General features: G+C 52.9%; 1 protein-coding gene across 1 annotated transcript; it reads left to right on the top strand.

Moving 5' to 3' along the window:
* The first annotated feature begins 4,078 nt into the window (after positions 1-4,078).
* On the top strand, positions 4,079-16,601 carry ASPHD2 (aspartate beta-hydroxylase domain containing 2). Its single transcript, XM_068562965.1, has 4 exons — positions 4,079-4,139; positions 7,602-8,699; positions 13,975-14,088; positions 14,720-16,601. Exons 2-4 carry the CDS (start codon positions 7,817-7,819, stop codon positions 14,827-14,829), a joined length of 1,107 nt encoding a protein of 368 aa, XP_068419066.1. The 5' UTR covers positions 4,079-4,139; positions 7,602-7,816; the 3' UTR covers positions 14,830-16,601.
* The last annotated feature ends 6,482 nt before the right edge of the window (positions 16,602-23,083 follow it).

Raw genomic sequence — 23,083 nt, 5'->3', positions numbered from 1 at the left:
GTAATTTTTGATTGTCTGTTGTCTATTTTGTTATTTCAAATCGTGGTCATGACTCACTCTGTCAATTCTACAACCATCAGTGGAACCCCCAGTTTGAAAATCAGTGCCCTGGAGCATATACCAGGAAGTAGCATGGCAGGATTGGGGGGTGCGCACACCTTCAAACTTTACAAAAGAGGGCCAAAGTAGTTGTGCAAATTTACACTCCACCAGCAGTGTACAAGAGCACCTGTTGCTCCACAGCCTTACCAATACTTGGCGTCAACTGGCCTTTCAATTTTTGCCAACAGGATGAAAGCAAAACAGCATCTCACTGTGGTTTTAATTTGCCTTTCCATGATGAACAATGGGCACAGCACCTTCCTAGTTGTTTACTGGCCATTTGTGTTTCCTCTTGTGTGACTTGCCTGCTCTTATCCTTGGCTCATTTTTTATTAGATAATTTCATTTTGTCTTTAGCTTTCTTGGCCCTTTGCTTTTCTCTATAAATTTTAAGATTTATCTCATTGCCTGAAAACATTGGGATTGTCATAAAAATTGATTTAAATTTTATAGATCAGTTGGGGAAACTGACATTTTTATGATGTTGTCTCTTTGGGAGTTTTTGCATACATTGTCATTATTCACAATTTATTTGGGAAGAAATTTTAATTAATTCACTTACTCCAATGTCTAAGGCAAGCTATCCCGGTCTTCACAGCAGCAGGCTCACGTCTGGTTCAATATTTTTATTTCATTTTTTTCCCCCCATCTTAGTTAAATTCATTCCTGAGTTCTTTACAGTTTTGTTTTGTTGCTACTATGAATGTTTTTTTTTTTTTTTTTCAATTACTCTTCCAAATGCCTCCTATTTCTTTTTCTTGCCTTATTGCACTGGTGAGAAGGCCCAGTACAATGTTGGGTAGGTGTGGTGAGAGTGACCATCCGTGTCTTTTCCTTTTTTAAAAGTTAAAATACTTCTGTATATTTGCAAATGCACAGCATTTTCCTGGAAAAATGGGTAAGAAATTGGTTATAATGATTTTCTCAAGGAAAGGGAACCGGGTGGTTGAGAGATAGGGAAGAAGGGTAGTCCTAATAAGTCATTTGTCCTTTTTGCTTTTTGTTCCAGGAGCATTTAAATCCTTTTGAAAATATTAAATGAAGTTAAAACATTACAGAAAATGCTGGAATTCCTTTTATCCACTGTGTCTAATTCTCATTCCTTCTTGACGTCCCTTGAAGTTGCTTTCTCTGAGGAATAGTCTTTATATTTACAAACATTGTATTATTTTAAGTTTTAAAAAGGAGAACATACTAGGGTATTCTTCCAGTGCTTTTCTCCTGCTTTTACATAAATATGTGTATACATCCACAGAAACCATAGAGTAACATTTTGTGTTGTATATGTGCATATTATGTAAATGAAATTATACTGCACGTAGAATTCTGCTTTTTTTTTTTTTGCTTTATCATTTGTTCAGGAGCTTTATATTGTTATACATACATCTAGCTCTTCCTTTTTAATAGCTGCCCAGTATTATATAACATGAAGAAGTTACTATTACTTTATCTACCCTAGAATTTCTCTAGGGTAGATATAGAGTAGTGAAATTATTGGTTCTTAGGGGAAACATATTTGTTGTTGTTGTTGTTTTAGCAAATACTACCAAATTGCTCTATAAAGTGACTATACCAGTTTCTTTCACCCACCAAACAAGCATTTTGTCGAGGGTCTACACATTCCCTTACTGACTTGCTGTGACCTTGATTGAGCAAGGCATGTTTTCTCTCTGGACCCCTAGTGACTGCATCTGTAGGAGGAGGGAGTTGGGTGGACCCCACAAGTGTACGAGATAGCATAATGATAGGCTGTGCAGCCTCAGAGTGGGTCGGGAATGACTGCCCTAGAGACAACAGGGAGAGGAGGAGGACACGGGTAACAGCCAAGCTGAAGCCAGGCAATTTATAAGCACTTGGCCCTTATCTCAACTCCTCCATTAGCACAGTGAAAATTTATCATGAGCTTTCACCCAAAAGCCCCCTCTGGAAGGCCCGGATACCCTTTTCTGGGGGGAATTCACCTCCCAGGGTCTCCCAAAGGAAAGAATGGCAAGCAGGGTTAGCAAAACGTGTGTATGGTAATTTTGCCGTTGAACAAATAAATGCTCTTAACAAATACAGAGCGATATAATTGCACTGGTCAAAGATAATTACAAGATTTATAGACAATATTAATTCATAATGTACTACAGATGGTGTGGTCCAGCAATGGAACACACATTTACAACTGTATGAAGAATATTTTTCTTTTTCATCCCTGTCAGTGTGATGTAGTGACTGAACATATGTGTCTTTGGAGAAGTCTAAATTTGAGCAACTTTCTGAATCTGACATGCACCAAATACCCTCCCATCTTCTCCACCCTGCCCAGGCTCAACCATTCCGAGGCTGGCAGTGAAAAGATACAACATGTTTAATGTTTCTAAATCTGATGCCTGTGTCGATTACCCACACTTGGAGCAAATCCGGATGCATTTTATGGTTTCCCAATGTATGCATCCGGAATAAAAGAGAAAAAAAAAGTTCTTCCTCCTTTGGACTTAAGAAAAGGGGGGAGATGACAGGGATGAAGTGGATTTTAAGACATGGTAAAGGTAGATTCTGGGCCACAGTAGATGTGGATTCTGAGCAATAATAAAGATGGTAGAGGTGGTTTCTGAGAGAGACAAGGTGGATTCTGGGACATCCTAGAGGTAGGTTCTGGGACAAAGGTGAGGTGGATTCTGGGGCATGGAAGAGGTGAGTTCTGGGACAGGGACCAGGTGGGTTCTGGGAAGGGGCACGGTGGATTCTGGGTCAGGGAGAGGTGGATTCTGGGTTGCGGGGTGAGAGGTGGATTCTGAGAAGGGGCAAGGTGGGTTCTGGGACACGGTAGAGGTGGGTTCTGGGTGTGGGGGTGGTGGGAGGTGGGGTCTGCGAAGGGGCAAGGTGGATTCTGGGACAGAACGGATGGACTGTGGGCTGGCCCTCCCACTCCGTGTTCCCAGAACCCACTCATGCATAGTTCCCCTGGAGCCCACAACACGACCCATGGCCCCTGTTATTTGTCTCCCACAGCCTTCGCTCGAACATCACTTGCTCAGAGAGGCCTCCCTGGGGACTCCAACCCCGCATTAGGCCCCTCTGTTACACATTCTCATCCTGTCCTGTCCTTTCTCTTGGTAACCACTCTGCCTGGTAGATGACTGTAGATGTGTACCTGTGATTACTTGGGCACAGCCTACTCCTGGCTAGCCGGTGACTCCCTGCGGGCAGGGGCCGCGTCTGGACTGCTCACCAGAGAGCTCAGGGCCAGCCCGAGAGGTTGCCCAATAATCATTTGTATCAAGCGAATGAGTTTTTCTTCCATGAAACTTAAGGATCCTGTTTGATATGCGGTTTCATTCCAAGTGCCTGCGAGGCCTCTTAAGTATATGAATGAATCAATAAAGAAACAGGGTGTCAGGGCAAGAGGAAGTGAGGGAGGAAAGAAGAGGGAGGGAAGGTGAAAGAGAAGGAAAGGAGAAAATGTAGGAGGGGGAACCAGAGAGAGGAGAGAGACCAAGGGAGGGAGAACAGACAGAGGCACAGAGGGAGAACCAGGAGCGGGTGAATTAACGCCCGCCGGACTTCACGAATTACCCAACGCCCGCCCGCCTGCGCGCGCCCTGGGACTGGGCGGGCAGTGCGTCTCCCCGCTCGGGCCCACGGCCGCGCCGCAAAAGCCACGCGAGCGGGCGGCGCGATCCCGGCCCCGGGTCACACCGCGTGCGACTAGCGCCGCCGGCCGCTGGGGGTCTCGGCCCCGCCCCTCAGGCAGCCCGGCGCTCGCCCCGCCCCGCCCCGCCCTGCCCCGCCCGCGCCTGCACCCCCTCCTTGAGCCGCCCGGCCGCGCGCTGCATTGTGGGAGTTGTGGTCCCCGCGACACCGCGGAGCGCAGCGCCGCGTCGGCATCGGCTGGGGACCGGCTCGGCTCGGGCTCCGGTGGCGTGGGCCGGGCAGCAGCGGGGTAGTGGCTCCGCGGGGTGGGCAGGGGGCGTCCGGGCGTCCGCGCCCTCGGGCGGCGGCGTCGCCCCGGCCCCAGCGGCCGCCCCCGCCGCCCGCGCGCTCGGGCGCAGGTAAGCGGCTTCTCCGGGGGCTGCGGGGCAGGACGGCGGCGCAACGGGACCGACCCTGCGAGATGGGGAGGAGGCGGGGGCCGGGCGGCTGCAGGCCCGCGGTCCCCACGCCCGGCGGCGCGGCCGCTGAGGGCGCTCAGCGCCCCGCATCTCGGCCCGGCCGAGGGGCCCCTGCCGCCCAGCGCTCGCTACGTGCTGAGCGCCGCCGCCTCGGCAGTGTTCGCGGCCCCGGCCGGGCATCACCCTCCTTGTCCCCTTGCCCCCTCGCGACTCTGTCCACCGTGTTAACATGCCCCATCACCATCACCTTCTCGGTCACCACCCTCCCTGGTCCCTTCTCTTGCTGCTCTCCCCCTCCCCCCATCCCTGTGCATCACCCATTTCCCTTATTTCCCGTGGTGACCCTCCTCCCCTGTCCCATGAGTTATCACCGTAAGCCTCCTTCCCTAATCGCCCACTTTTCCTGTCAGTACCTTTCCATCGTCCCATTCCCCCCACCCCACCCCCCTTCCCGCCCCGACCTCCTGGTGGTCATCTGTATTAACCTATCCTGTGCACTCCCCTTTTCCCCCACTCTCCTGAGTGGATACTGAAAAAGCTGGCCAAGAAAGTGAGGAGGAGAGGTCTCCGGTTCCCCGCAGCAGAGGGCTGGCCCCAGGGCAGCTCTCAAGCTCCTGGGTGCATGCCACACTCCTTGCCCTGCTCCTTGGGGGGCGTCTAGGGTACCCTGAGAGTGAGCAGAAGCTCTCTGGCACTGGGCAGCCTCTTGGACTGGTAATGTGAACTGGATTAACGAGGTTTGAGCCGAGTGTCTCTCTCCCTGGGTGTTCATTGTGTCAGAAGTTATATTTGATTGGACTTGCTCACCAAAAAGTGGCCATGAATTTGGACCCTATTCCCCAGAGCTGGCTGACTTTGAAGATCTGGAGTTGCGTATTATTAAAGTGCAGACCTGCAATGAGGTGTCCCCATCCCTGATGAGGACAAGAAATGGGAACAGATATGTAAAGGAAGCTGGAAGTTGCTGTGGTCACAGAGACAAGAGCTGGGGGGTGGGAGTGGGGGGGTGGAATTCATGCCCTCCCAGCTGCAGGGCCGGGGTCTATGAGGGTCAGATGTTTGAACCAGTACTTGATAAACTGCCAATCACCCTGCAAAGGTAAAGGTTTAATTTAGTGTCACGTTTCAGCTGTGAGCTTGTTAATCCACCTCTGGGCTCAGGGTCCTGCCAGTGTAGTTTGGGTAAAAGTAAGTGACAGATGTGAAAAGTCCTTACTTGAGCTCTCAGTGCTGTTTGTGATCTTGTGAGCAGGGTCTGAAGCTGGGGTCCAGGGCATGAGGATCTTCTGCGTTTTGTTTATAGCTCAGCCTAGGGAGCGTTCATGGCTGGTGTTGTACAGAATGAGTCTTCCCTGGGGAGAGGGTAAGTGGTGTGACTGTCCAATGGAGAGATTCCCTAGTCATCTACCCGGTACTCCGCATCTTCATTTTGATTGACTTAAACTTCAAGCAGGGCTGATGGGAACTGACACTTAACAGGTGTTTGTTAAATGATCATCATGTCACTCTTAGAACATTTAAGAAAAACCTCTCTTCCTGAGAGACTGGGTTTGTTTTTGTTTTTTTTTTTAAGAATCCTGGGGTTCTGTTTGGGAGATGGCTTGCAAACAAAATACCTTTCATCATGATTTTCCTTCCCTTTTCCTCAAGAGGAAACAGCTGCTAGTTATGGGGGGACTAGTCAAGAACCAGGGCCCCGGGGTGAGTGGGGGAGGGGGTCTGTTTCCATCCAGGGGGCCCAGCCTTTCTCTCTTCTCCCAAATCTGTGAAGAAATGGAGAACGTATGAGGAAAAAATTTAGCTTCTAACCTCCCGACTCTTGTATTTTTCCTAGAAACATAAAAATGTCCATGAATATTCAGCATATGCGTTTCTGACTGAATATTATAGTCAAGCGATCTTTATTCAGCCTAAGCTGGGAAGATATAAGTAGGGAGTTAAGGACAATCTAAGGTTTCCCTTTAATTTTAATAGCTTTGCATGTCTGGGGACCCCCCCCCAAAAAATTCCTTGAGATGTGTGGCAACACACATCTTTGGCTGTTGGAATTCTCAGACCTGAGATACCTTTCCCTGATGGCCCACCTGTGGTTTGCTGGCTAATAGAGATGGGAATCCACATGTCACAGCGGTCACTAGCACATTCTGAACTGTCATCATGATGTGATCATCAGTGCTTTCAACCCATCATTCCCCTTGATCCAATGAGAGGAGCATTACCCCGTCTTACAGATGAGCAAACTGAGACTTAGAGAGGGGAGTGACCTGCCCAGTTTGGGTTCTTAACCTCTCTGCTACATTGCAAGAATGTTCGGGCCAAATTTAGTCCCCAGAGAAGGGGGAGGGTACAGCTTTCCTGTTTTTGTTAGTTGCCTTCTCACATTCCTGTAAGACAAGGGAGAGCGTGGTAGCAAGCGAAATTTCTGCATTATTCTGCTCCTCGAGGTGAGGGAATGTATTACACATGTGGTGGAACATAGACCTGGCTGTTTTCATCCAATTAGAGCAGGATGGACAGAGAGTTTCACCTGGGAAACATGGCCAGGCAATGAGACAGCTGGGCTTCGATCATCTTTTAGGTTGTTAGGATAATCAGCATGCTAGACACTGGCCCAAACCATCGGCAGGATACGTGGCAAAGCACAGCACTTCTGTGTGTTTTGGAGACAGACCGGAAAGGGCTTCTATTTTCATTCTATCCATCATTTCACTTTCATAATCCCATGGGTGAGGCCAGTAGATAGCCTCCCAAGCGAGTAGACAGAAAATGCCTGCCACAGATGTGACCCCGGGGAGCCCACTTCCTTTTCCAGCTTGATTTAAGCGCAACCTATGTCAGAAGGGCAAGAGAGATTAAATAAGAATGATGAAGTGCTGTGAAAAGAGAAAGTAAAATGGAGAATATGCAGTTCCAAATTCCTTTACCATTTGTAAGATGCTTTTGAATCCAGATTTCTCTTTAATAAAAGGTACAGAGATTTAAAGAGAATAAGCATTTATTACATACCTACTATGCAAGAGCATAGCAAAATGGATAGATATTGCTTTGAAGTGAGATGGGCTCTGTGTCCCTGCCCCGGCTGCGTGAACTGGGGTGAATTACAGGACCTCTCTGAGCCTCAGTTCCTCATCCATAAAATGGGGATCACAGCACCTCCTAAGGATGACACAAAACAGATGGGACTACTGTAATTATCAAGCAGTACTTGACGCAGATTAAACACTACTGGCCTTTTGGGAAGGGGGGTGGTGGTAAAATGGAGGGAGAAGGTACAGGATGGAGAAGCGTGTCCCCTTCCAACACAGACCTGACAAAATGAGCTGGGGCTTTGCGTTTCACTTGAGGACTTTTCCAGGTGTAAAAATTTATGCCGGTTTATTATTTCTTTTTTTTTCATCTCAGGTTTGGACTGCCTAAAAAAGTCATTTCACAGTGACCAGCCCCACTTGCCGACGTGACCTAAAGCCACTCCTTTGCCCCCATCCGCAGTGACTTTTGCCGGGAGCGGGGGGCTGGGCACAGACGTCTGTCCATGCCGCCCTTGGCAGGACCCGAGGAACCGTGGCAGCCATGCCCCCGCCTGCCCCAGCCGCCCCTCACCCCCTACGCTGACCTGCATGGTATGCGTGCCCTCGGGATCCCCGAGGACTGACCAGCTGACCTCGCTTCGGATCCCCAACAGCTCCCCCAAAATGTCGCTCGAGTGGCTGGTAGCCTGGAGCTGGTCGCTGGACGGCCTGAGGGACTGCATCGCCACCGGCATCCAGTCCGTGCGGGACTGCGACACCACGGCCGCGGTCACCGTGGCCTGCCTGCTGGTCCTGTTCGTGTGGTACTGTTACCACGTGGGCAGGGAGCAGCCCCGGCCTTACGTCTCGGTCAACGCCCTGATGCAGGGCCCCGAGGCCACGGGGCTGCAGAACGGGTTCGTGTACTGCCAGTCCCCCGAGTGTGTGCGCTGCAGCCGCAGTGAGGGTCTCAACCAGAAGCTCTACCACAACCTGCAGGAGTACGCCAAGCGCTACTCCTGGTCCGGCATGGGCCGCATCCACAAGGGCATCCGCGAGCAGGGCCGCTACCTCAGCAGCCGGCCCTCCATCCAGAAGCCCGAGGTCTTCTTCCTGCCCGACCTCCCCACCTCGCCCTACTTCGCCCGGGACGCGCAGAAGCATGACGTGGAGCTGCTGGAGCGCAACTTCCAGACCATCCTGTGCGAGTTTGAGGCCCTGTACAAAGCCTTTCCAAACTGCAGCCTCCCGCAGGGCTGGAAAATGAACAGCACCCCCAGTGGGGAGTGGGTCACCTTTTACTTGGTCAATCAGGGGGTCTGCGTCCCCCGGAACTGCAGGAAGTGCCCACGGACGTACCGCTTGCTTGGAAGCCTTCGGACCTGTATTGGGAACAATGTTTTTGGGAACGCGTGCATCTCCGTGCTGAGCCCCGGCACCGTGATAACGGAGCACTACGGACCCACCAACATCCGCATCCGATGCCATTTAGGTATGTGGCGGGGACAGGGCCTCCTGGCACGTGCTGTTCTAATAAATACAGCCCAGCCCGTCTGCCGGACGGGAGTCCAGACACCACGAATTGTAGTCAGTAGCCAGGATTGTGCTTTTTCGCATGCTTCACTGTACTCTGATCAAAGATTGATGGGTCACATGTAAACAGTGTTGGCAGCAGAGAATTGAGTCAAAAAAGAAATGTGTGGTCAGTATAAACCTATTTTGTGACAGAAACTCCGTCCAAAGGCACTGTCTGCCGAGATGGGAATGGTCTCCATCTACGCTGTCCAGTGCAGGAACCACCAGCTGCATGTAACTTGAGTGCCTGAAATGTGGCCAGTGCAACTAAGGAGCTCAAGTTTTACTTGAATCCAAAATTTAAAATATGACAGTTGGCTACTGTATTGGACAGAGTAGCTCTAGAGCCAAAGGCTATTGGGGTGATTCAGGAGGCTGAAAGATACCCAAGTGCTTTCTGAATCACCAAGGACGAAGTGATGCTTTGTGTGAAATTGATTTTATTCGGCTTCTAGGGAGGTTGGTAATATGCATAGTGTGCGTAGCAGTGGTTTTGAGAACAGGGTCTGGAGTCAGATTGCCTGTGTTTGCGTCCTCGCCCCACCATGAGCTGGCTGTGTTACTTTGGGCGAATCAGTCCACCTCTCTGGGCCTCAGTTTCCTCATTTGGGAAGTGGAGGTATTATAAAAAGATCATCTTTTACAGAGTTATGTTGAGGCTCTGGTATGATAACGCGCGTCGTGAAGCATTTGTTCAAGCAGAGCCTGATAGTGAGTACTTGATAAAAGCAGGCTCAGAAACTACTCGGTGAAGAGGGATGTTAGTTCTCCAGAATGCCTCCTTCCTAGTGAGTCACGATAACATACTGGTTACCGGGGCACTGGCACCACTGGTTAGCATCCCAGACTAGGGGAGCTGCCGAGAGCCTGAGCAAGGTCCCGCTTTGCAAGTTCGCAGTGTGCCCGCCCCAGCTTTGTGTTGGAGGGAGGAGAAACACACGGAGGCGCCCCAGTATAGGCTGGAGAAGGGGGTTCATAACTGTGGTCCACAGAGGAGCCTCGGGGCTGCCTGGGGGACCTGAGCCCGATGCCCCGGGCCCTCCAGCCCCTCCAGCCCCTCTTCACCCAGAGCCCTCTGCTTCTCCCGCTCTCTCTGTGGGGACTGGACAGAGGGCTTCACTGCTTTAAAAAAACAAAAGGAACTAGATTCGAGCAATTGACACCGTTTTGAGTATTTTAAGAGTAAAAGCAGGACAGGGTAGGGGCTCTGGAGGGAGTGGCCTGGCTTCGTGGCTGGCTGTGAGACTTTGGGAAATAACCACGTCTCTCTGGGCCTCAGTTTCCACATCTGTAAAATGAGATAGTACTTACTCACAGGAATGTTGAGAGGTTTCAATAAAGTAATATCTGCCATGGCTACTTGACACAGCGCCTGGCGTGCGACGGCATTCGATAAATGGTAGCTAGTAGCTTTTATGATCAACCACTGTGTTGGGCAGTGTGAAAAATGACCCATAAGACATGGTCCCTGCCCCCAGGAAACAGTGGAAAATGCACAGTCTCTGGAAGCAAACATACCTGGACTCAGATCCCAGCTTAGCCCCATTTTCCGGGTGACCCTGGGCAGGCTCTGAAACTGAGCCTCCAATTTCTCCTCTCTGAAATGGGCGTAACACCTACCTGGAGGGCTGTTTGGAAGATTAGAAGTATGTCCTGTGTGTGAAGTGCTTGGCAGGTAGAGGGCAGTCAGTTAAAGGGGGCTCTGGTTGATCTAAGAAGTGAGATGATCGTCTGTCTTAGTGATGATTATTGCAATAAAATCTCTGTGTGAGGCACCAGGGCGCACTCTGAGCTCAGGGGACACAGGGGCTGCCTGTGGGCTGCTCCGGGGAGGGGGTCTGACCCTGTAGGACTGCTGGGACCGCCGGGGTGGAGCAAAGGAGGAGCCTTGCCCTGGGGCTGGGGCGCCGTATCTGGGCTAGCCGGGGAGCCCGCTGGCGGGGCTGAGCTTGACCAGCTCAGTGGGAGCAAACCGCAGGGGGCCTCCCTGCCAGGCTGTGGGCGTCAGGAGCAATGCTGTTCTTTTTAAAGGTTTTCCTTGTAAGTTTTTTAAAAGCTTCAGAACGACGTGTAGGGAAGGGCATTTGAGGTTGATGTGGTAGAATTCCGGGCAGCTGTGTGGAGTAGAAAGGGCTGGTGGCAGCAACACCTAGGATCTGCCTCCTGGGTGTTCATGCCTGTTGTGTATCTGTGCAGTGTACGTGTGTGTGTGTGTGTGTGTGTGTGTTTGTAACATGTGCCCACTGTGGGCCTCTTTATGACCCGTCATTCCCCTCCCGGCCCAGAGAGTCACTTGCCACCAGAAAAACTGGGTCATCCGTGTCACCCTGGACGGCAGGCGGTGTTGGAGGGCGTCCCACTAGCGTGGGCTGTCCCCATGGCAAGCGTGAGCGCCAGGGTTGGGTTTGCTCCGTTTCCTCCTCTCCTCTGTCCTTCCACCCAGGAGGGAAAGAGAGGGGTGTGAGACTCACGTGACCTCGTGTGTTGACATAGGGGGTGTCCGGAGAATGAGGTCAGAGGCAGGAAGGGCCTGGCGCGTGCCAGCGGCCACACCTCCGCCAGTTACCTGGCGGACGTGGGGAGGCACCTGCGGTTCCAGAACTGTGTCGTTGAAGTGCCCCGCAGCCTCCCTTTCCGCCTTCCGTCTTGCGTGGGGGCTGGGGGCGTCGTCCCAGCCACCGCTCTTCAGCCGTCAGCGCCTCCGGATGGCACACGTTTGCCGAGGCTGCTCCAAGCGTCCGCCAGAGGTGGCATCGCTCAGCACCCCGTCCACGCGGCCCAGCCGTCACCCAGCATCGTGTACGGGGCTGCGAGGTCCCCACGCGCTGTCACAAACCTCCAGGGAACAACCTCTGAAACTAATCAGGCGGCTGTTAGCCAGGAGGCAGATACCGGTCCAGTGGCAGACCCTCAGGGAAGGGTAGATGAAAACGTGGGAGTGTATCCATATTCTCGCTACAGAAGCCCGTTAGGCTCTCGTTTTCCTTTCGTGAGTATATTGTTGGATTTCTCTGCCGTCCGGCTGGGTGATACAAGCGGGTCAGCCCCTGTCTGCCTTGCCCACCCTGAGTGCCAGCTGGCAGCCTCCTGAAGCGGTGGACAGAGCCCTTTCTCCACCCATCTTGAGCCTCTGTCCATGGGCATTGGGGACAAAGCAGTGAGCCCTAAGCCAGAGGGGGCCTGGGGATCTGGGACTGGCCGAGGCCACGCATGGGGCCTGTCTCTTTCCCCAGGAGCCGCCCGAATGCTCTGTTTGGGCGAGTGTTGATCATATCTGCCAGCCAGGCTGGTTTATGGCAGTAGGCGGGGATGGTGGGCCGCTGGAAGGCTGGGGCGCAGTGAAGGGAGGCGGAGGCGAGTGAGCAGGGGCTGGGAAGCCGGCAAGCCAGGCCGTTTTTCTGTTGTACCATGGCGGGTGGTGATGAATCATTTCGTGGCCCAGAAAAAGGGGAGCTTCTTTTTGGAATCCTGGGGTGTTCTGTCCCTGCCGAGAACCACCTATCCCTAAAGGCCTTCTCCACTGAACCAAGCGGTGAGGGCATGCATGGAAAGATGTGGCGTGTGGGGCTCTCTCCATCCAGGCCAGTGAGCGGCAGGCGGAGCTCCCTTACGGCCCTAACGTCCCCCAGCAGTTGTTAATGGTAGTGGGAGATCCTGGTTCCAGAGGCAGAACTGACAGTGTCAGCTGATTCAGTGAAATGTACTCTTGATAGTTGAAACATATTAACTACAGGGAAGTTGACAACCACTGAGCCTCACTGCTACCAGTGTAACAACTAGCATTTATATCGTACTGTCCAGTGTTGTAAGAGCCTGTTCCATGGAGCCAGACAGATTTGGGCTCAAATCTCAGTTCCCACAGGACTAAATAGCGACTTCCAGCAGGTCACTTAACTTCTCTAAAGCTCAGTTGCTCCATCTGGAAAGTGTGTGAAGTGATGTCCGTAAAGTGTTTATTTAACACAAACCTGCTCACAGTAAGTCTTCAGTGATTGGTAGCAAGGACAGTGGTCACACAGCTTGGAAGGCAAGTGTGCTCATGGCCTCTCTTTACAGATGAGGAGGCTATAGCTCAGAGAGGTTGAGTGACTTGCTCAGAGTCACCCAGCACATAAGGGTGGTCATCTGACCTAAGTCCTCTCTCCTGCCCATTACTCCACGTGGCCTCTTTGTTTGAATTCTTACTCCATATGTGCTTCCTGGAGCCATCCATTTCTGGTTCAGAGGGTGTGTTAAATCCTTAGGCTGTTAGAGAGTGTGCTGTTTCGTGTGTGTCGTAGGGACGTTAAATCAGAGCGGGGATGCTGACTGGCCCGGGGTCGTGATTGTCAGGGTGGGTCACTGAAGACAGACAGAACACCATGATCCCAGGCCCTGTTGCAGGGCCCACTTCCTCCCGGGTCAGGGCCTACCCAGCCTCCTCTGAGTCAGTTAGGTGGCTGTGCCGGTGCCTTCATTCACAGATGACCAGGTAGTGCCAGGGGCCAAGCGTTCCTTCAGACCCTTGAGTTGTAAATAGGGGTGTGAAAGTGCATGCACGGCAGCGTTTGAAGAAGACCCCCCCTTTCCGGAGTGATATACCCGAGCTCGGGTCCCCGACTTGCATTTTGAACATATGGCTCCCTACGAGTCTGGCAGTCTGTTTCCTCTCAAAGCTCAGGCGTTTCTTTAGGGGTGTCACCATTTTCCCAGAACGAGGCTGGGGAAACTTGGACTGTGAACGTGCCATCCTCAGGCCTCACAGTGGATTTAAACGTTGGACGCTAAAGAGGAGGGCACTGTGTGAGTCTTCGAGTCTTTAATCTCGACTGAAGCAGCCTTTGCCTATTGGGCAGGCAGAGTTCTGAACCTGGCCTCCCTCGATTTCCGGGGTCCCACGACTGGGCTTCAGGAGTCTCCCACATGTAGCGCAAACCTTGGTCCGTGCTTTAATCAGAGGAGTCCCTGGCCCAGAACAGATTAAGCCACCAGAGGAATGAGTTTTTCCAGGGAGCACAGTGAGGATGCAGGTACACGGCCTGCATCTGTGCTAATGGACTGCCTCCACCCCCCCACCAGGCGGGGCTCCCAAGGGGTGAGGTGCAGGGTCGGGGCTTCGCAGGTTGAGAGCTCCCTCCAGAGCTTGCCACTCCCGACTTCCGGCGTTCCTGGCCCTGCCTGCCTTCATTGTCTTTTCTCTGCTTTGCCCCCAGGTCTGAAAACTCCGAGTGGCTGTGAGCTGGTGGTGGGCGGGGAGCCCCAGTGTTGGGCAGAAGGCCGCTGCCTCCTCTTCGATGATTCTTTCCTGCACGCCGCGTTCCATGAAGGTGAGTGTCTGTGTGCCCCGTGGCCGCCTTTAAAAAAAAAAAAAAAATATATATATATATATATATATATATATATATTTACATGTATATTTAAACTTTCTTTTTAGAGCAGTTTCTGGTTTCCAGAAAAATTGAGCAAGAAGTACAGAGTGTGCTCCTTGACATGACCACCCCCCCCATAAATTTCCCCTTCTGTTAGTGTCTTGTAATAGTGTGGTACGTTTGTTACAATGGACGCGCCAATTTTGACACATCATCATCAACTCAGGTCCGTAGTTTACATGAAGGTTCACTCTTGCTGTTGTACAGTCTGTGGGTCTGGACAAACGTGTGGTGTCACGTGTCCAGCATGACAGGATCGCACGGAATAACCTCCCTGCCCTAAAAATCCTCCGCGTTCCACCTACCACGTCTTCACCCCTCCCTCCCTCTGTCCGTTTCCTTTCGTGCACTCTGCTGAGAACCTTCTGGGGCCTTCTGATAACGTTGTTGATCAGAGAGGAGGAGAGCTTGCGATCTGTGCCGGGGTCAGGAGGGGTCCCTGCCTGAAAGCTGACCGCGTGGGTCTGGCTCTGCCCAGGTCCTGGCTCCGGGCGGTTTGAACCTCTCCTCTCTCGCCGCCCTCCCCCAGGTTCGGCGGAGGACGGCCCACGGGTGGTTTTCATGGTGGATCTGTGGCATCCCAACGTCGCAGCGGCCGAACGGCAGGCCCTGGATTTCATCTTTGCCCCGGGACGATGAGAACATTGGTCGTGCTGGAGTCGCCGAGAGTGGCCGCGGTCCGCGCCTGGGCAGACAGGGGCGCGGCCCGGCCCCTGCCCCTGTTCCAATTCCATGCTCAGAAACCTGCCTCTACAGAATGCTCTCATTTGGGATTTGTTTTTTAGATCACGTTGGGTCCCTCTTTCCTTCGGTTATTGAAAATGGGAAATTTTCAGCTTGTATTTCCTTAGATTTCTTTTCCCTTCCAATCATTTGCTTCTGCGATTCCTTTCTGCCTAAAAGCGCATTACTTTGCTCTGTGACCAGAGGCTTGGTGTCCCTGTCGTCTGTGTCACGCTGCTACTTGGTTTCGTCAGTGCTCTGAAATAGGGTCGCCAAATGGTTACTTGTCTGAATGTAATAACATAAATCTTCTTGTCATCTTAAAAGAAAAAAACAAAAACAAAACAAAACACTGCAGATCAGAGAGCTGGAGGACGTGGGCTCTGCTGCTGTCACGGTCACCCTGGGCCCTCAGCCGCCCGGGCAGGGGGAGCCCGTGGTCGGCATCCCCAGCTGTCCCCGGCTGGCTTCCTCGGCAGGGTGGTCCGGTCAGGGCGGGGCAGACTCACCATTGCTCACCTCACCCTGAACCCAGTCAGGTCCCTGATGGCAAGAGCATCGGGCTGGTGGCACTGGAGGCTTTTCTGTAGACGTTGCTTTCCGACAAAGCTGAGGCTGCTGTCTTCGAGAGCCAAGCTGGGGCTCCCTCGGATCAGCAGCTGAACCTGTGATTTGATTACCTCACTGCCTACAGAAACCCTACTGCCAAACCGGGCCTGGAGAATTGCCCATTTGAGCTGTTTGGAGTCCGCGGTGATTAAGCGTTCAGACCACCAGGCTGGCTGATGGGTGCCGAGGTGGGATAAGACCTCACTCATCCAGTGACGTTCTGGAAAAGCCTTTCTCTGGCAAAACTGGAATCGTAGATCCGCCCAAAGTGTCTGTTTTGCTTTGGAGTTCTGTTGCCTATGATTTTCCATTTATTTGTCTGTACATAAGTGTTCAAACGCTGGGCTCAGAGATCATGGCAGAGTCGACCCTGTGTCTCTGTCAGTGCACAAGGGTGCGGTGAGGGCCACCTAAGCCAGTGTGTGCACGTGAGGACACTGGGGGGACCTACAGACCCAAAGGACCCACGGTCGCGGCGCTGGGTCTCCTGTGAAGGACGTGGCCAGTTTGAGGCACTAAGTCTAGAAACGGCCCCCCGTTAGCCAATGTGTGAAGGAGTCTCCTCCAGCCACAGTAGAGATGCCTTTTTTGAATAATGTATTACGGCAGAGTCAGGTTTATAAAGCCTTGGAGCGGTACGGAACACACTGCTTGTCCCATGTCTGGGTCCAATGTTTCTATCCGAACGGAAACCAGCAGCTTCTGGGAGGAACAACCGTCAGAAGTAAACGCGGTCTAGGAAAAAAAAAAAAAAAAAAAAAGAAGTAAACGCGGTCTGAAACGCACTAGGCAGTTACTAGCAAGTGTGCAAAGAAACCGTGTCTACGTTTGAGTACAATTTCTACACAGATATTTTTCAGCGATTAGAATGCAGGAAAGGGCAGAAATGTCAAACACACCTGAAGTCTTTTTACTCGTTAAGTTTCTTGTTAAAGAATCACTGAGGTGCATGATTTCTATACGTACTGACTGCTCTACGTTTACAAAGCCAGCAGCCCACACAGGTCGCTGGCTGCCTGTGCTCACGTGACGCGGTTGGGGAGCAGGGGGGTAAATAAAAGATCTTGCTGAAAACCAGAGTGAAGTGGTAAAGTGGTCTGTTGGAAAGGTGACGTGTGACTTGGACAGAGGCTCCGAGAGGGCCACTCGTTGGAGGCTCTTGGTTTCTGGATCGTGTCACAGAGACAGGCGGGCCCTTAATGGTGATCGTGTACAGGGAATGAAGCAAGATGTAGTTCTAAGTAATGGGCGTGGAGTGGGGGAAAGGAGCAGATCCATGGACTATTCAGGAACTGCAGATGTCACTCTGGACAAAGAACAAAGAACCGTGCTTCAGGAAAGCTGAGAATTCGGGACTCGGTGCCAGGAACTTGCTCCCATGTCACCTTGGGCAAGTCACGGAGCCTCTGGGAGCCTCAGTTTCCTTCACTGTAGAGACAGTGCCTGGCACATGAAGCAGCGAGGTTGGTTCCCTTCCTGACATAGCAGTGGTTCTAAGCAGTTATAGAGAAACAGGTGAGGAGGAAGGATGGGTGAGGAAGAGATGGACGAACCCACTGGATCAGTGGTAGAGGTGGCCAGGGGAGCTGCGGCTTCTTTCTGTTGTCTGTGTCTAACCTCAGGGAGAAGCAGGGCCCTTGGTGGCTCTGTTTTGAATTTTTCCCCTTGTCTTAGAAGAAGGACAGGCGGCTCTGGTGGCCTGGAGCCCCAGGAGATGCCTGGATGCCAGGTGTTTTCATAGCAAAGCTGGCCAGGCTGCCACAGCAAGTGGGCGGGAAGAGCACCGTGTGCTCTGGGCCACGATATTTCTCACTCTCCTGAAGTGTGCGTTGCCAACTAGGCAACTGCTAAAGTAATTTACATGTTGCAGCCGGGGATGCCCAAGGTGAGAGAAGGGAGGCAGCATGCCTGCCCAGCTTCGAATGGGAAGCCCTGCCTTCCAACCCGGAGACAGCCTGCCTCAGCTGCAAGGCCGGATCGGTGACTCAGTTTGACAAGGTCACCTCCCAGGTCTCCCAGGCACCTGCTCATCATACCCCAAAGTCGCCTAGATTGTCTGGGTTCTGAGCCCTCCTTTGCTGACAGCAGCCATACTTCTAGCATTGAGTAGTGCCCTGCACCGTGTGGTGGAGGAGGAGAAGGGTAGTCCTCACCCACTGGTTCTGGACTTTGGCTGCACAGTACAATCACCCAGGGAGCTTTTGAGAAATACTGGTGCCCACGCCCTGCCCCCAAGGCATCTCAGTTCTTTGGCCAGGTCTCGGTATTTGTTTCAGCTCATTTCCTGGGCTGACTCTAATGTGTAGCTGGAGCTGAGGGTCGATGCCCTGAGTAGCAAAAATGGCAAGGCCTTTGAAATCAGCCAGCTGGAGGTTCAAGGCTCAGCTGTGCCCCTGTGTGATGCTGGGATAGGCCACCTAACCTTGGCCTCTAGGGGACGGTCACTGTTTTAACACTCTCCTCCAGCAGTACTTTGACGAGCCTCTTGCAAGACCGTAACATTCCCCTCTCTCAGTCCTTGGATTTCCAGGACCTGACCCAACCCCAGCTGCAGGGCTAGGCACATGACCCACACCTGACCAATCAGAGCCTTCCAAACTCCTGGGTACTTAGGGATTGGGTCAGGGCTGGGCACATGACCCACACCTGACCAATCAGAGCCTTCCAAACTCCTGGGTACTTAGGGATTGGGTCAGAGCTGGGCACATGACCCACACCTGACCAATCAGAGCCTTCCCAACTCCTGGGTACTAAGAGGTTGGGTCAGGGCTGGGCACATGATCCAGGTTCTTTCCTGGGACCATTGAGAAAGAGAGGCTACTTTTCGAGGGATGGGAGTGGGGATCCAGTGTAAAGAAAATCTGAGAGTGAAACCCACAGAGGAGAGCAGGTCTCTCATCTTGTGGAGATCATCTGAATCCTAATATAGCTTTGCCTGGAACCAGCCCTACCTCTGGACTTTTCCGTTACATGAGCCAATAAACTCCCTTTTAACTCTTAAGTCTGAGTTGGGGTTTCTGTCTGTTGCTACCAAATGTCCAAATCCACTCTGTGAACTTCATCTCTAAAATGTGCCTAATGCTTCCTCTCATAGGCTTAAAGTGAGGTCTGAATAAGATAAGATTATGGCAAGTTGTGGGTGGGTGGGAAGTGCTTCTTACATGTTTTTAAAATGTAAATATGAGAAGCGGAGGCTAAGTACAAAATGCTGTCTTGAAGGACCATCATGCCCTGCTGGCAGCCGCCTCCCAAGACATGTATGTCCCCGGCTGAATCTTGCTAACCAGATGTAAACACAGGGAACAGGACAGAATAAGGCTATATATTTTAAAGCTGCTGACAGATGGCAGTGAAAATACTCAAGCAGATTGTAGCATTGGGTGGCAGGAGGCAACACACACAGAGATTGATTGACTTTCCGCCTCCTTCCCAGGCACACACGTTGGTCCTAACTTCGGATCACCTACCTACCCTTCCCCATATCTCCCACTTCCGCCGTGTTAGCCACCCCGGATTCAAGGTGAGTGTGTTTCGTCCTCGAGCACAGACAGCACTGTTCCCTCTGGAAGATTCTGTCATGTACATTACTATCCCATAATACTTGTGGCCCCGCGGGGGTGGGTGCCGGGACAGCTACGCACAGTTAACACGAGAAAACGTAGGCTCAGGGGGCAGCGGGCGAGCACAAGGCTGTGGTGCTGGCTGGAGGGCGAGCCGGAAACAAGCCAGCTGTCCCAGCTCCCGGCTCAGCATCCCCAGGCTTCTGAACTCCGGTCGTGTGTTCAGGCCTCTCTCTCCACGGCGGGCAGAGGGACCCCCCCCCCCCTGGGGAGGCCATTTGCCTTCTCAGGACACACACACCGAGCCCCACTTGCTGGGGGTCCACGACATGCCATACTTTTACGTACATCGCCTTTCCTCTCCATTTTAAAGAAGATACTGAGAGTTTCCAAAGCACTAAGTGGTAGAGCTGCGATCTGAACCCTGGTCTCACACCAAAGCCGCGTGCTCCTACTGCCCCAGGAACCAGCTGGGGCTGGTTGGAGAGCAAGGACACACCCTCTGAGCACACGGGAGAGATGGAGCGGGGAGAGGGCTCGTCTCACCCTCCCCGTGCCCCACGCCCTTCCCAGGGATCACTCAGCCTCGCTGAGTAGGAGGGCAGGGCAGAGAAGGGCTAGCACTCAGCTTGGACCCGAGCACACTCAGGCTATCATGAAATGGCCTCTTCTTGGCGCTTGACAGGATTCAAAAGGCACTCTGGGTTTTGTTCCCCAGAAAAACACAGCTGGTTTCAATTTCAGACATTGAAAATAAACAGAGAGGAAGTGTCCTTTTTCAGCCTTGAAGCCCTTAGAATCTTCACCTTAAGCTTCCCAAATTCAATGAATGTACTGAGAAAAGATCCAGAGTGTCTCTTTTTCCTGAGCTAGGATGACGAGTGTGGATCTTACACCCCGCCCTCCCCAGGGGCAGGGGACAGGGTACTTCCCCTCCCGCTGCTCTTTTCCCAGGACAATCCACAGTGAAGGGGGGGTGTGTGTGTAAGGCGGGGGGGGGAGGGGGTGGTGAACAGATGCTAGCGTTGCACGCAGTTCGAGAGCGTCAGCCGTTGGTTCCCTGCTCGCCCCCGTGGACCCCTTATTAGCAGGGGTCTCCCTCTCTGCCTCGTGGCTTCCTCCGCCTGGAGACAGTGCCCATCATAAAGCAGGCACATCCCTCTATCTGCCCCAAGTGAGGCGCTTCCAGTCTCCCAAGTAGCCCTCAAATCTGCCCATTTCTCTCAGTCACGTCACCTCCCTGCTCCGCGCCACTAACCCTTCCCACCTGGACAGCCACAGCCTCCTGGTGGTTCCACTCCTGCCCCGCTTCTCACCCATCTGAGAGCCAGTGACGCTTCCAATGAGAACCAATTGAGTCACTGCTCTGCTTAAAGGCTCCCCTTCGCCCAGTGTCTCGGCCACCTTGCAAGGGCCTTCACGGTGCGAGCCCTCGCTCCCCGCCCGCACTCCGTGGCACCGCACTGTTGAAAGACAGAGGCTTGGAATGGCCAGAAGGACAGACACATCAAGTTTGCAGGGTGGGCGCGTTAGTTTCCCATGGCTGCTCTAACAAACTTCTACGAACCTGGTGGCTTAAAACAACTGAACTCGTTCGCTCGTGCTTCTGGAGGCCGAAGTCCAGAATTGGTTTCGCTGGGCCTAAGTCAGTGCGTTGCCAGAGTCCTGCTCTCCAGGGTAGAGTCCATCCTTGGCCCCTTCTGCATCTTGTGGCCGCATCACTCACCCTCTGCCTCTGTCCTCACTTCTCCTTCTCTTCCGTGAGTCACCTTCTGCCTCTCTGACAAGCACACTTGTGAGGGCACTCGGATGACCTGCATCTCAGGATCCTTAATCACACCTGCGCGACCCTGATCACACGACGTAACGCTCACAGGACCCGGTTGGTATCTTTGGGGGCCACCGCTGGGCCCACGACACAGGGCCCGTGGCCTGGTGTGAGGATGCGCACTCAGCGGGGAGCAGCTGCGCCCCACTTCCTGCAGGAGGGGTGTGAGGAACGCAGGAACTGGGGGAGTGTGAAGAGCGTCTCGGCCACATGAGAAAGGCCCGCCGTGGGGCTTCAGCGCTCGAGAGAGGGTGACTGCAACCAAGAGCCAGTCTCCACTGGCTGTACCGTCAAGGTGACAAGAACCAGAAGCCTAGATGCTTCCCTCCAGCGGGAGGCGGTTTGATTAGGCTCAACATCCCTCCGGGGACCAGAGAGCCTTTCCCGGCAGGAGTCGGATTGATTGCCACTGTTAATCACGCCATGGGACCTTTTTCCCTGAGGTTCGCAGGTGGCAGCCGCTGGGCAGCCGCAGGGCAGCCGCAGGGACTGAGCCCAAACAGAGCCTCTCACTTCTCTCCCTCCTCCCGTGTTCGCCGCTCACTGGCGGGAGGCAGTTGTCCTGGATGATGGGGGCACTCTGGGGTCTGCCGTAAACCAGGGCGTCCTGCAGACACTGCCGTCCCTGGGGGGCACTGGTGTGCGGGAGTGGGGCTCGCCCCCGCGGGAAGGATCGGACTCTGGAACTGGCAGGAAGAAAGGGGAGGGAGCGCTCAGTTTCTTCCTTAGTGGTGCGGCCCGCTGGGCGAGCTGGTGGCTGGGATACAGACCGAGGCTTCGTCCCGCATTTGGCTGAAGGGTCCCCGGGCCAAAGCTGTAGGGAACCTGGTCGGGGGGTAAGATATGGGCTTGCGAGTGTACTGTCTATTTCTGTGACAGATCACCCCAAGAGTGGCTTAAAACAACACATTTATTATCTCCCACACTTCCTGAGGGCTAGGAGTTCAGAAGTGGTTCGGCTTGATGGTTCTGGTTGTTTCTTACGAGGTTGAGTCACATGTCGGCAGGGGCTGCAGTCCTCTGAAGGCAACCGGGCTGGGAGACCTGCTTCCAAGAAGGCTCACTCACGTGGCCGTGGGCAGGAGACCCTCACCACGAGGGCTTCTCCATAGGGCTGCCTGGATGTCAGCTTCTCCCCAGAATAGGTGAACTGAGAGAGAGGTGGCAGCTGTGATGTTTCATAACCTACTCTCAGAAGTCACACTGTCATTTTTGCCACATTCTAGTCATTAAAAACGAATCACTAAGTACAGCCCACACTCAAGGGGGAGAATCAGGTCCCTAATTTGTAGCAAAGAAATTGTGGACTTATTTTAAAATGGCCGTCGCACGCAGGTCTCACATTCTGCTGTGCGGACCTGAGGTCACAGGACCTCATACCTGTGATCGCTGAGACTCAGCTCAGAGGGAAGCACCGGGCTGCCTCGAGCACTGATTCTCAGAAACAAGCATTTTGTATTACACACATATTAGGCTCAACAGCAGTCCTGGGAAATTAGATGGGAAGATGGGTTTCTGAAAGCAAAACAGAGGAGATTAAGCTCTGCCAATGGCCTGACAGCCAGGAAAGGGCTCACAGACAGGCAGGAGATTTCCTTGTGAAGCAGATCTTGTTTGGAAGAGTCCTTGAGCCCAGGTAGTTAGCTGAGGTACAGGGGGGCAGATGAAAATGGGCTCGGGGGCTCCAAGTTCTGTCCTTGTGTCAACACGTAACAGGTCAGAATTTCACCAAACTCAGGACTTGGAGATCTTACAATTCTGGCAAGAGGAAAAAAGTGTGGATGCTTGAAAATACCCCAGGACAGAAAGGGAACATGTTCTGTGTTCAGTCAGTCTTGGGAATGTTCCTTGAGAGCTTGGCCCCGGGATTTGTAAGGGACTTTTCCTTGGAGAATCAGGCAGAGAAGTAGGACATTGTACATTTCTCCTAGCCTGAGGTGTGGTCCTCCTCCATCTGGGAAGCTCACCTCTTAGGCCAGCCAGTGGCAGGAGGGACCCCAGAGAGGTGACAGAAAGGGTGACATGGGCCTGTTGTGCGGTCCAGCCACGCTGCAGCTGGTGGTCCCTGGAACAGCCCGCCACCCTCGCCCAGACCGTTCTGACATGCCCTCTTCCTCGCCTGGCCAGGCTGGATCAGGCAGGGCAAAGAGAAAGGTGACCACGCGAAATATAC

This window comes from Eschrichtius robustus, chromosome 14, assembly GCF_028021215.1.
Source record: "Eschrichtius robustus isolate mEscRob2 chromosome 14, mEscRob2.pri, whole genome shotgun sequence".
Lineage (NCBI taxonomy): Eukaryota > Metazoa > Chordata > Mammalia > Artiodactyla > Eschrichtiidae > Eschrichtius > Eschrichtius robustus.
The sequence above is the reverse complement of the archived record's forward strand: the minus strand, read 5'-3'. Positions and strand labels throughout refer to the sequence as shown.